The 13,194-nt window shown below is 35.1% G+C and overlaps 1 protein-coding gene across 3 annotated transcripts in view; it reads left to right on the top strand.

Moving 5' to 3' along the window:
* The window catches only part of arhgef6 (Rac/Cdc42 guanine nucleotide exchange factor (GEF) 6), a 233,886-nt gene that overhangs the window by 48,634 nt on the left and 172,058 nt on the right, over positions 1 to 13,194 (top strand). For 2 of the 3 annotated variants that reach the window (XM_022684250.2, XM_022684251.2), the window contains 2 exons: positions 1,095 to 1,149; positions 1,980 to 9,448. In XM_022684250.2, the coding sequence (XP_022539971.2) occupies positions 1,095 to 1,149; positions 1,980 to 2,093 (169 nt within the window). In that variant the 3' untranslated portion in view covers positions 2,094 to 9,448. Of the gene's footprint in view, positions 1 to 1,094; positions 1,150 to 1,979; positions 9,449 to 13,194 lie in introns of those variants that run through there. The other variant, XR_007440954.1, reaches the window with a different exon arrangement.

Genomic DNA, 13,194 nt, shown 5'->3' with positions numbered 1-13,194 from the left:
TGATGAATGAAATAATTCAGCATTTCAGCAGATACTTTTCCTCTTTCATGTGCAGATCTGCAGAATGTGCAGTTATTACTGGTGTTAAAGGTCTGTGTAATCTATTCATTCAACAAGCAGAGAAATAATTTACATATTGCAAAACTTAATGTACAAACCACATATGTCTCTGTATATTTGCCAATTTATGTTGCATTTCTTGACAGAAGAAAACAATTTAAATCATTATAAACATACTATAAAATTAAGATTGAAAATATGTAATCATATTTCATTCATGTTATTATAAAAATATTAAATCTCAAGAACAGGGACATAAAGCTAGCCATATAGATATAGAGATATAGAGCATCTGTTTTTAGTCTTTGCACTGAGATGCACTAAAATTAAAAATAAAAAAAGACAATTAGGATAATCATGTCATCTGCTGGTGTTGATCCACTGTGTTTTATTATCAAGTCTAAAGTCAGTGCAGTTTTGTTTTCCCACAAAATCTTACAGCACTTCATGCTTCCCTCTGCTACTGACAACTTTTATGGAGATGCTGATTTAATTTTCCAACAGGACTGGGCACACTTCCCACGCTGCCAAAAGTGCCAAAAATTGGCCTTGTATAATATTCTAAATTTTTGAGACACTGATTTTTAAGTTTTTTTTTTATTGGCTGTAAGCTATAATCATAAACAATTAAAGAATTAAACACTTAAAATAGATCACTCTGTGTGTAATACATCTATATAATGAGTTTCACATTTTGAACTGAATTACTTAATATAAAATAACTTTTCAATGATATTCAATTTTTTTGAGATTCACTGTAATATGACATGTATATAACAAATGGATCATTGTTTGGTGTAAATTGTTAGATCAGTTGCCAAATATGTGGTGGATATAAAATATCTTTGTAGGTTGTCTTGCTTTGCTGTTGTCTCCTACTGAACTTATTTAGCCCCTAGTTTATCTTATGGTTACTCAGTAAAGTTTTTAATACATTTGCAATTTATATAACTAAGTAGACGTAACTGAATAGGACAGACACTTAAATAAATATGTATAACAAATAATTACTCCTTATTCTCTGTCTTTTACAGAAGCCTTGTTGATGCTGTTTACGCATTAAAAGATGAGGTCCATGAGTTAAAGAAGGTAAAGTTATGATCTGGCCATAAACTGTATCTATTAACCCTGAATATGACCAGTATGGGTTCTAATGGTGTACAGTGCCAGTCAAAAGTTTGTGCACACCCTAAATTCAGTGTCTTTTTCAGTACTTTAAAATGTTCTGTATTGTAAATTAAAATTAAGTCATTCAGACTATGAAGAAAAACATATGAAACTAGAATATGTTTTATATTTTAGATTCTTTAAAGTAGCATCTCTTGCTTAGATTAGACAGCTTTGCACATCTTGGCTGGATTTTCTCAGTCAGTTTTATGAGGTAGAGGCACCTGGAATTCAGGCTTTCAGTTAACAGCTGTGCTGAACTCGTCAAGAGTTAATTACATTAATTTCTTGCCTCTTAATGTGTTTTGAGAGCATCAGTTGTAAAGTAGTGAAGAGTTAGAGTTACAGGTATACAGTGAATAGTGAATATTTGAGTAATGTTCTAATCCAGATTATGATAAAAAATAACTACTTGTTAACTAAGTAAAGAAAAAAATACTTTAAGAAATGAAAGTCAGTAAATCCAAAAGATTTCACGATTTCATCATGTTATGATGAAACCGGCTCTCATCAGGAACGTCTACAGTTGCCAGCCTTAGAAACCACAAGTTAACAGCTCCCTAGATAAGAGCACCTAAATGCTTCAGTGTAGTGTAGAGTATTTTGGTTTGTTTAACACTTTTAAGTTACAACATGATTCTTTATGTGCTCTTTCATAGTCTGGATGACTTCACTATTCATATGCAATTTAGAACATTGAATGAGAAGGTGAGTCCAAACCTTTGACTGGTACGGTATGTATTTGGTTGCAGGAGAATAAGTGGATGAAGCAGTGTCTGGAGGAAGAGCAGAAATCCCGTAAAGAGCTGGAGCGTGTGGTCAGGAAGCTGGCTAAACAGAAGAACGACTGCGCGTGGGAAGATTGAGGCCATTAAGTAACATTTCTGAGTGTTCTCTATGAGCGCGTGTGTGTGAGCGTGTGTGTGAGCGTGTGTGTGAGCGTGTGTGTGAGCGTGTGTGTGAGCGTGTGTGTGGGTTGCTGGATTTGCGTGTTGCGCTGAACGCTGCATTGTGAAAGTCACCCTGTCTTGTAAAAAGTGTTTTTTTTTAAGAAGAAAGAAAGGCTGTTTGAGGATTTCGTGCTCTGGTTGGCTCTGACTGCGTTCAGTACGAGGTTTTTACCGTGCTGAAGAGGGTCGTGCAGTGTGCAGTCAGTTCCTGTGATGTGTGCAGTGATGCAACGCTGCAAAATCGTGGCTAAAGCATGTTTGTGATAAAGATGTGGTGGTGATGGCGGCGGCGGGGGTGGTGGTTCAGAACCTCACGTGACTCGGGAAGCACTGTACTGGACTGTTCACTGTTCTGAACTGGACTCTTTCACACCACAAAAGCCCATTATGTGGAATTGCTGGGACAGAAAACGATCAAATTTAGTTTTAATTTAGCTTTTTACCTTCAGATTTTTTTTTTTTCGACATCCTTTGGGATTGAAAAGTGCAATGGAGGACACTCACCGAACCAGAGACCTGAACTTATTCAGCCCATGAACAACATCTGGATCTACAGCTGGAGATTCATTCACTGGTTTCATTATAAAGCAGATAATCACGTGTGTGAGCTCCAGTTATGGCCATATACCTTCATATATGTGATTTAATATAATGTACCTAATATGAAGCCCTGGCAGACACTTCCACACCATAAGGACTTTTATAACTGTGTCCTTTTGTATGTATTTAAGGTACTGTATTAGGCCTGTCATGATAATATTGCAATATTAAACAATATTATAGTCATTTTATGAGTGTTTATGGCACTGATATAATCATAATACAGTAGAATAAAAATGCATTTACACATTATCTTCAAAGAGCAATATTCAGAAATTGGCTTTAGAATATAATAAAAGTTTAAATAAAACAAAAAAAAACTAAAATTGAATTAAAACTCTGTTCTAAAACAGCAGTGTTGTCCATATATTGCACAATAAATTGGTAACGTAATTATTGTGACAGGCCTTTTACTGTGTTACTTGTATTTCTGTTACTGTATTAGGCCTGTCATGACAAAGTTATCATATATAAATTGGTGCAATACTAAACTATATTATTGTCAACATTTTATGCCACTGATAACGATAATGATAACACAATAATATTACAGTGCATTTACACATACTTATAAAGAGCTATACAAGTTTTATAAGTAATAATGTTGAAGGAATTGGAATTAATAAACAACAAATGTATAAATAAAATGAAATAGAAAAAAAAAAAATACATATAAAACCACTGTTTTAAAACAAAGTCACCGTACAGACTCCTTAATATTAATTGGCTTCTTATCAGGCCAAGTACAGTTATGCCCATATATTGTACGATATATTGTACGCATAATTATCGTGACAGGCCTATTACTAAAACATATAAACTAAAGGAGAAAAATCCATTTAACTGTAGAAGCATTTTTATGCTCAGTAATATGAGGATGATGATATAGGATGATTTCTGTTGCACATCAAAGACATGAGATGCCCTGGATGCCATCTTGAAATTAACTTTTTATTTTAATTATTGATTTTGAATTATTTTATACTATTTTTCTTAGCTCCAAGCTGAACTATGAACAATATCAGTGACTCATTGTAGCTCATACTATATTCTGTAGAGTTTTGGAAAATATTCCTTTAAACTGTGTGTCTGTTTTCAGTCTACGATCTACTGTACAGTGTTTCTATACCGCTCTTCCTAATAGCTAATCTTATCTTGTCTCTGGTAGTTGTTGTCAGGCTAATGCTAATGCTATCAGGGATGCAGTAGTGCTAGAAATATCATAGCAAGGTTGAAATATATTATTAATATACAGCATATAATGTATGTATATCATATATACTTGTATATACAGTATATTATGGCTAATATGTCCAAGGATAACCACATAAGCTTTCATACTGAGATAATATACAGGTAATATACAGCAGTTAATTATCTCCTCCTTATTCTGAGGTTTAAAAAATAAGGAAAGTATTTATTTTATCATCCGAAAAGTAGTCGTGTTAAGAACGTATATTTGGTACTTAGGTCCTTTTGAGGACTTTACTGTTTCTGCAGGTTTCTGCCTTATACGTTAAGGCCTGATTTTGGCAGTAAAATTAGAAGTAAGCCTCCTTCATTAAGATCAAAGGAATAATCTGGTATTTATCAATCTTAACCGGGCATCTGTAGCATGCAGAGAGCTGACATGAATCATTTTTAAACTAAAAGTAGAGTTGTGGATTCTGAGGGCGCTGAATAGCAAAAAAAAATTCAAGATAATCAATCACAATAAGATTCCAATCAGATTTATGCAGTTATCTGATCTGTCGAGGTTCTTGTATTAAATTTAGAACTTAAAATCTGATAAAGAGCGTTAGGAAAGCGTTAAGCTTAGGAAATTTTAAGATAGATAGAGAGATAGAGAGATAGATAGATACTTTATTTATCCCGAAGGAAATTTAGGATAAAGCACATGTATTCTCTGATTTCTTTCAATTTCGTAGGTCTGCACATAAGACAGACAATTTTTTAACAGCTGTCAGAATAGTAGTAGTAAAAGATCCATGTTTTCCTGTAAAATGGGTCAATATGTTTTTGAGATTTTTGACCGTTTATAGAGTACAAATCTTATTATTATCTGATTAGCCTAGTGCATTGATCAGATTTTTGATCAGAATCTGATTTTTTTGCAGTTATTGCAGTATAAAGTATGTGTAAACCAACAAATGCTCTCATTGTTTAACTTTATATTTTAGCAATTAAAATAATGTATACTCTAGTAGCCCTAGTAACACAAAATGAATCAGCATAGCTCTAGGCCTAATTTTGCTTTTTTTTTACTTGAATGTCATTCCACTTTTTTGCCCATCTTAAAATTAATGTGGAAACCAGTGGATAAATTTGCCAAGATTTTTCTTTATACAATTACTGAGAACACAATTGTTGTTCATGCTACAGATGCACCAGATAGAGATTTTGTTGAAAAATATTTCTGGAATATTCCTGCTGATGATTGTAATGAAAATACAAGTTTTTATCCCTGAGAGTGATAACAGAACGTTGAGGCTGAGCTTTCAGAAAGGTACGCCCATCTTAGTAATAATTAGTGTAAAATATATATATATTTATGTCGTACTTCTTTACCGGTACACTGTCACTGGCCTGCATCTGCTTTTTATGCTTTTAACTATCGTCTGATCTTCTTGCATATAACCTATAACCTGGTCAGGTATGAAGATTAGTAATTACAGTGTACGTTCTTATGACACTCCTAGCTTTATCTGAATGGAGCGTTATGATGCAAAAAAAAAATACAAATCCTGAATCACTGTTGCTATTTAAGTATAAGGAATTTGGGCTGTGCGTTGGCTCATCATTAGGAGGCTGCAGGTTCAGTCCCTGATGCTGTTCAACTGATACATAGCTTTTTCTGCGGCCTGTGTCCTTTCTCTCCATTCCTTTCTGCTCATTTCCTACCTTTCCACAAGTACAGGAGCACAAGAAATGGGGTGAATTAGCAGTACGTGTGAACATGGGTCAACTGATCCACTTTATCATTATTAAGTCATTCAATTTAATGTTGATAGTTAATAAACTCAGCTGATCACAATGTTCTTTTAAAAGCTTCTGGTAGTTAGCCATCAATTCCCATTCTTATAGGGTTTCGAAGCATAGCTGGCTCACTCTTTTTGGATTGGTGGAATGGCCCGCTAATATAACAGAATTGGAAATGAGTGTTCTCCTGCAAGCGTGTTGAGCTTTGTCCAGTGATTGTGCATTAGCAGCAGTTTTTAATAGAGGAAGCCGTTACCAGATACCCATTTAGAAATGAACTGTACAAAATTCTGGGTACAAAATCACAAACAGGCTGCTCATTATACAGTATATTGCCAAAAGCTTTCAAATGCAGGTATTTTAATCACTTCCATGGCCACAAGTGTGTCAAACTGTGCAGACTGCTTCTACAAAAAATGGGTCTCAGGCTCTCAAGAGCTCAGTGAACTCCAGCACTGTGGTACATTGATAGGATGCAGCACCTGTGCAACAAGTCCAATCGTGAAATTTCTCTGCTCACTACTAAATATTCCACAGCCAACTGTCAGTGATATTATAACAGTGGAAGCGACAGGGAACGACAGCGACTCTGTACTCTGTCATTGTAAAATAACAGAGCGGAGAACCAACTTTCTGCAGAGTCACTACATCACTACACACCTCCAAACTTCATGTAGCTTCAGATTAGATCATCAACAGTAGAGCATTGTGTTTCTATAGCCCTGTCCGGACAGGATTAGTTTCTTAGGAGGACATCTGTGGGGGGAAAAAAAACTTCACACTTCTACTCAGTAATTAAAGTCTTGCATCCGGACTGCAGTTGAAAAAACAGGAGGACCAGTGAGTTTTTAGTTTTTTAGGCATCATGTTCAGTAGCTCCTCCATTTCTACTTGCTGTTGTGTTTACGTGGATCTCCATGGAAATGCGCGCCCAAAGTGTAATTACAGTGCGTGGACCAATAGCTATTTTATTAAACGTGAGGAGATGAAACTCAAAGATGTGTGTGCGGATGGGACTAAAATTACTGGAGGATCACAAAGTTCAGAGAAAAACAGTAGATAATTCAGACTGTATTTTTTTATTCTGAGGATGTCTAAGAAAAACGCATACATGGTCGTTCCGGACGGGAATAAAATAACAAAAGACCCCCTGAGAAACTAATCCTGTCCGGATAGGGCTTATGACCGAGCAGCTCCATCCAAACCTCACATAACCAAATGCAATGCAGGCCAGCACAGGATACTTTTGGCAATATAGTGTATGCCCAAATAGAACAGGGTGGTTTTTAAAGAAGAAATTGTTTTATTTAGTTTGGGGTAGGGGGGCATAAGGATAATTTTACTATAAGCTTTAAACACACCTAAACACAATCAGACCAATACATTTTTGAGGTTATTATTTTTTAAATATTATTTTAGAAGCTACTAAAATTGAAATGGTGTAATAAAGGGAAGAGAGGTACTTCAGCTGAGCTAAAATTTCCATTCCTGTGAAACCGACTAGTATTCAATGCAATAGACGACTGGTTTACTGTTAACATTGCTGTGCACTGAGGAGCCGGTGCTGCCCTGCGCGGTGGCTTCCATGTTAATCCCTCTGATTGGGCGATTCATATAGGATGCGCTCCAAGGTGTGCAACCTACGCTCTCACTGCAGTGCTGTGATCTGATATTACTTTTGTTTTGAGAGTTCATGTATTTTCAGTAATTAACTTAAGACCTGAGTGTTTTTTATGAGTGTGTGTGTGTGCGCCTGAGTGTGTGTGGATTTTGGATATTCGCAACTATTATTATTTAAAATTTGCATAGTTGCTGTCACAGCTAAACAGTACATTTTGATAAACCTGAGGTTAGTTCCACCCCAGGCTGCGTTTATGACATCGTGCTTAAGAACTTATCTATGTTTTATGTTTTTACTGATATTTCAGTATCCATGCACATTGACTTTTCGATTATTACTGATTGGTGGGCTTGTAATGATAACTATTTAAAAGTTTGAACACACCTTAAATTCAGTGGTTTTTCATTATTTTAAAATGTTCTGCATTGTAGATTAATACTAAAATCATCCAAACTATAACTATGTTTTATATTTTAAAGTAGCACCTCTTGCTTAGATGACAGTTTTGGCTGGATTTTCTCAGTCAGCTTTATGAGGTACAATCCCTGTGTAAATTCAGGCTTTCAGTTAACAGCTGTGCTGAACTCATCAAGAGTTAATTACTTGAATTTCTTGTCTCTTAATAAAGTGTTTGAGAGCATCAGTTGTAAAGTAGTGAAGAGGTAGAGTTACAGGTATACAGTGAATAGTGAATATTTGAGTAATGTTCTCATCCATACTATTAAAAGCAAGAATTACTTAACTAAGTAAAGAAGGAAGTCAGTCAGAAAAAGATAATCAAAAACGTTATGATGAAACTGGCTCTCATCAGTACTGCCCCAAAGAAAAAGAAGAGCAAGAGTTCCCTCAGTTACACAGCCTCAGAAACCGCAAGTTAACAGCTGTTTTGGTTTGTTTAATACTTTAAGTTACTACATGATTCCTTATGTGTTCCTTTATAGTCTGGGTGACTCCAGTATTTATTTACAATGTAGGAAATAATGCAAATTAAAAATACTGAATGAGAAGGTGTGTTCAAACTTTTGATTGGTACTGTATTGTCACTGGAAATCATTGCGATAAACAATATTATTGTCCTCTTAGGACAATTAAATGCTACTGGTAATACATCATAAAAATAGTTGAACAAAGGAAACTGTCAGAGTACAGTAATAAAGAAGCAAATGAAGAAAGACAAAAGTTACCAGGAGCAATAAACAAGTAAATATTAAGACATTTAATCTCATATTTATTGAGTTACGCATACAGAAATAGTATGTAACGTGTAATGCAACATACCAGACGTCTCTGCATGGAAAATATTCTCTCAGAGCTCCTGCAGATTGTGAAGTAGTGGTGTTGCAAGTGTTAATATCTAATAGCTTCCCACACATTTTTAATCAGGGATTGGTCTAGTGATATGGCAGGCCATGGCAGAGTATATGTGTCTTTAGTGCAAGCCATTGAGATGACCGCAGTATGTGGACGAGCATTGTCCTGTTAGAACTGTGCAACAGATATGAACTTATTAGCATAATTTTCCGTTAAAAGTAAAAAAGTTTGCAAATGGTAGGTTGTTTGGTAATTCATACTGCGAATCAAAAGATTGCTGCCTATTTTTAAAATTATCGTTAAATTCTTATATGATCAAACATGCACATAAAGTCACTTTCTAATAAGTTTATAAAGTAATTATTGTCGCATGTCTACTGATCAGTATTTAGATTTTGTTTGGAACATCATATAATAACATCCCATTCATTGGAACATTACCAGGCAGTGTCATAAACGCAACTGAGGTGGAAACAGCTGCCCAACACCTGTAGCACTTGCAGAAGGTTTTGATTATGTGAGAATGAATGTTCCAGTATGATATGTATATCTATAAGTGCCCATGTCTGCAGACCACATTTATTATGTTTTTGTTTGTTTGTTTGTTTGATTGTCCTTTTTTCAAAGATGTTCTATGCAATTATATTTGTCTCATATAAATATATATGTTCTTTTTTTTTTAGCTAGAGCGTCTGTACTTTTTTTTTCTTTGGCCTTCATTACAGAAAGTTCTTGTTTTAATAAAAACCTATAAACAGCATTTCTGCTTCTATTGTTTTTTTTATTTGCTTTTAAACTGCTCTGTTTGTTACATGAACTTTACTGCTGGTCTGTGCATATATTACACAGAATAGGCGAGCCATTCCAGTGAATAACCACATATTGACCATTTCTCCTTTTTGGAAGAAATACGGAATTTGGAGAATAAATGAATAGTGAAGTGATCCAGACTATGAAGGAACACATAAGCAATCAAGTAGTAACTTAAAAGTGTTAAACAAACCAAAATACTCTGTGAAGAATTTAGGTGCTCTAATTTGGGGAGCTGCTAACTTGAGGAGGTTTCAGGGGCTGGTAACTCTGATGGACTTATCCTGTACAACAGAGGAAACTCTTGCTCTTCCTTTTCTGGGGCGGTCCTGATGAGAGCCAGTTTCATCATAACGTTTTGATAGTCTTTCAAAAATCCTTAAACTGTTTTAAATTTGACCTTTTTCTTTATTTAGTTGAGTAGTTCTTGCTTCTCATAATCTGGATTAGAACATTACTCAAATATTCACTATTCACTGTATACCTGTAACTAGAGCTGGGCGATTATGGCCCCAAAAAAAATCTTCGATTTCTGTTTGTTACATTAACTGTATTGCTAGTCTGCGCATAGATTAGACAGATTATGCGAGCAAAGCAGTATTTAATGGCTTTTTTATGAGCCATTCCAGTAAATAACCACCAAAAATCTTTTTTTTTCTAAATCCGATTTTCGATTTAAATCGTTTTTTTCCCCCCTACTAAAATATCCTAAAAGTCGCTAGAAGTTGCTAAATGACGTCATTGCCTAATTTGCATAATACATGTTTTTGAAGCTGTGAGAGAGAAAAATGTGAGTAAAAAAACACTAAATATGTTAGAAATTATACAAATGAACTCCAACAAATGAACAACTTCTGTTGCTTTTTAAATAGGCAGACACGTCTCAAAATAACTTATAAATCAGTTTTTTGAGAGGGGCGGGGCTGCACGTGGGAGAGCTAAACATAGGGGAGCGTCGGTGGTGAAAATTAAAACTCAGAGAAAATTGCTTTTCATAAAAACACATCGTCCTTAACTGTAAATTCGAATTAAGCGATAAAATCGATGAATCGCCCAGCTCTACCTGTAACTCTACCTCTTCACCACTTTACAACTGACGCTCTCAAACACATTAAGAGGCAAGAAATTCAAGTAATTAACTCTTGATGGGTTCAGCACAGCTGTTAACTGAAAGCTGAACATTCCAGGTGACTCTACCTCATAAAGCTGAAAATATATCAAAGCCACCTGTTAAATTTAACACTGAATTGGTGAAAAAGACAAAGTAAGATAAACCAGAAAGACCCAGAAAGCTCTGAGGTTTAACAGGTATAGTGCTTTATAGACTTGTTTATAGATTGCAACTAAATTGCAACTAATTATTAAGTTTTAAGCATTGTTTTAAGTATTAATTAAACAAATACTTTTGTAATAAAGTATTTACAAACCCTGTATATACTTTATATACCTTATTTTAACCCTGTAATAAAGGAGCCTTATTTTACAGTGATATTTGTTTTTTGTTGGAAGAACTCTATGGTGAACTCGCTAAATTCAGTTCCTACAGAAACGTATAGTGTTGTTTTTCTTTCTTTTTTTTTGTATTGGGGAAAGGGCTAAGGCTGAGTGTGCAGTAAACGAGTAACAGGATGGAATGAGTGTGAGTGCTGCTGAACGCTTCCTGTCGAGAGTCAAGTAGAAGAGCAAGTCCCGGAGCTGCATGCTGTCACTCACTCTTTCCGTGGTTGGTGGGGGGGATAGAGTGCAGGAGAGGTGGGTTATCTGTTATTAGGAAATTTGGATGAATAAAGCAGTGTTGTGGGTAGAGTAGTGTAGGTTTGTTGTAAATGGAGCAGTGGGAGTTTGGTGGTTGGTGCTTAAATATATATTTACCCAGTCTAATAAGCAGTTTAAATTGAAGAGCTATTGTTATATTTCCCCAATGTAAATAATTACACATTTTAAAGTTACATTAATTTGGGGGATTTGGTCCCTGCAAAACTTGTAGCATATTGAATATTTTTATTTATATGTTGTGCCTAATAACAAACTGTTATATTAAAATTGCAACTTATAGACGGAGAAAACCAGGGATGTTTAAAGCATTTGAGACTCTGATTTAAGTAAAAGTACAAGTGCATTGTTGTGTCTTCTTGTCTCTTGTGGACTCCTCTTTGGGTGTTCTTGGAAGGCTGTTGTTTCTTGAAATAAAACTCAGTGCACACTGCCCTCTTAACTGGAATAAAATATTTATTTCAAGCAGAAGCAAAGTGTGGGAGAGAGCGTGTCAATTCTCGGTGTCCCAGGTTTTCTCTCTCCCAGTCTTGTGGTCTAAACCGTTTAAATAGTCCCTCACAGTCCCTCCTATAGCTCTCATACCTAAAGAATTCCAACCACCCTATTTACAGCTTTACCATATATGTAAATATGACCTTTTGAGAAGCGGCATGTTTTTTACCTGAAACCACATGTGACATGCCAATCATGTATAGAAATGGACTTCTCAGGAATAGTTTAGCTGGACACATGAACTTATCTGGGCTAAAGGCCTCTCAAACAAGAAGTGACAAACATCCATAGTACAGAATACACCTCAGCATCAACTTGAGTAGAAGTTGAAGAGTTCTTTAAGCTCCACGCTTAAGTAGAAGTACTAAACTATTCAACTTTTTTTTTCTCTTAAGTATTGCGCAAGTAGTTAATTGTAAAAAAATGTCGTAGTGAAGTACTGAAAGTAAAAGTACAGTACTGTGTTATTAGTGTAGTTATTACAGAAATCAGTAGAAAGTTCTCAGAGTGAACTAAGGGCAGAACAGGAGCAGCGAGATCTTCTTATAAGATCAGCTTCATCTCTTGATTCACTCAATGATGAGCAGCTTCATCAAACCCGGTTACAGTGCAGAACATCTACCACTCTGGCTTTATTGATAACATGGCTTTGGAATGATTTCTAACATTTTTATAATCGTAACAAGTAACGATGCAGTATTAAGTAATAAACTCATTGAAAATATGTTGTGTATTAAAAGTGGAAGTAGGAAAAAAAAGTAATACTCCAGTATATACAGATACCATATTTTAGTACTTAAGTACAGTAGTGAAGTAGTTAAATTACATCTCTGAAAATAAATAATTTCAATGGAAAGCTATTCATTTGAAAGCATTTCTATTGGTCCATTCATCCTTTACAGAACATTAACAAATTCACATTATGTCAAAAAATGGAAAAACAAGGTTTAAGCATAATAATGTTATAAGGCACCTAATATAAAATAAATCACAGCTAGAAACACTTTTTCAGGAGTCAGGAGGATCTTGGAGCCATTCAACAGCTTGAGTTTGTGTCTGTGCAAATAGTCTTATAATAATAATTTTTTTTTTTTTTTTTTATATAATCTGAAAAAAATAATCTGAACTGGGCAATGATTGGATGATTTTAGTATTAATCTTAAATAATGAAAAAAACCACTGAATTTAAGGTGTGTTCAAACTGGATATGTACATATATTTTTGACACACAGCAGTGCTATAAAATATAAGGTCACATCATGACTTTCCTCACCCACCACAGCAGCGCCGGTTCTGTTTCAGAGCGAGTGCAGTGTGCAGTCTCGCTGGAAACAGCAGGGGAGGAGGAGGAGCATCACATTTTCTGTGGTTTCACAGATACCAGAAAAAAAAAGAGTTTGTCATAACTAACAGCTTTTGAGATTGTGT

This window comes from Astyanax mexicanus, chromosome 10 (genome assembly GCF_023375975.1).
Source record: "Astyanax mexicanus isolate ESR-SI-001 chromosome 10, AstMex3_surface, whole genome shotgun sequence".
In the NCBI taxonomy this organism is placed as follows: domain Eukaryota; kingdom Metazoa; phylum Chordata; class Actinopteri; order Characiformes; family Acestrorhamphidae; genus Astyanax; species Astyanax mexicanus.
The sequence above is the reverse complement of the archived record's forward strand: the minus strand, read 5'-3'. Positions and strand labels throughout refer to the sequence as shown.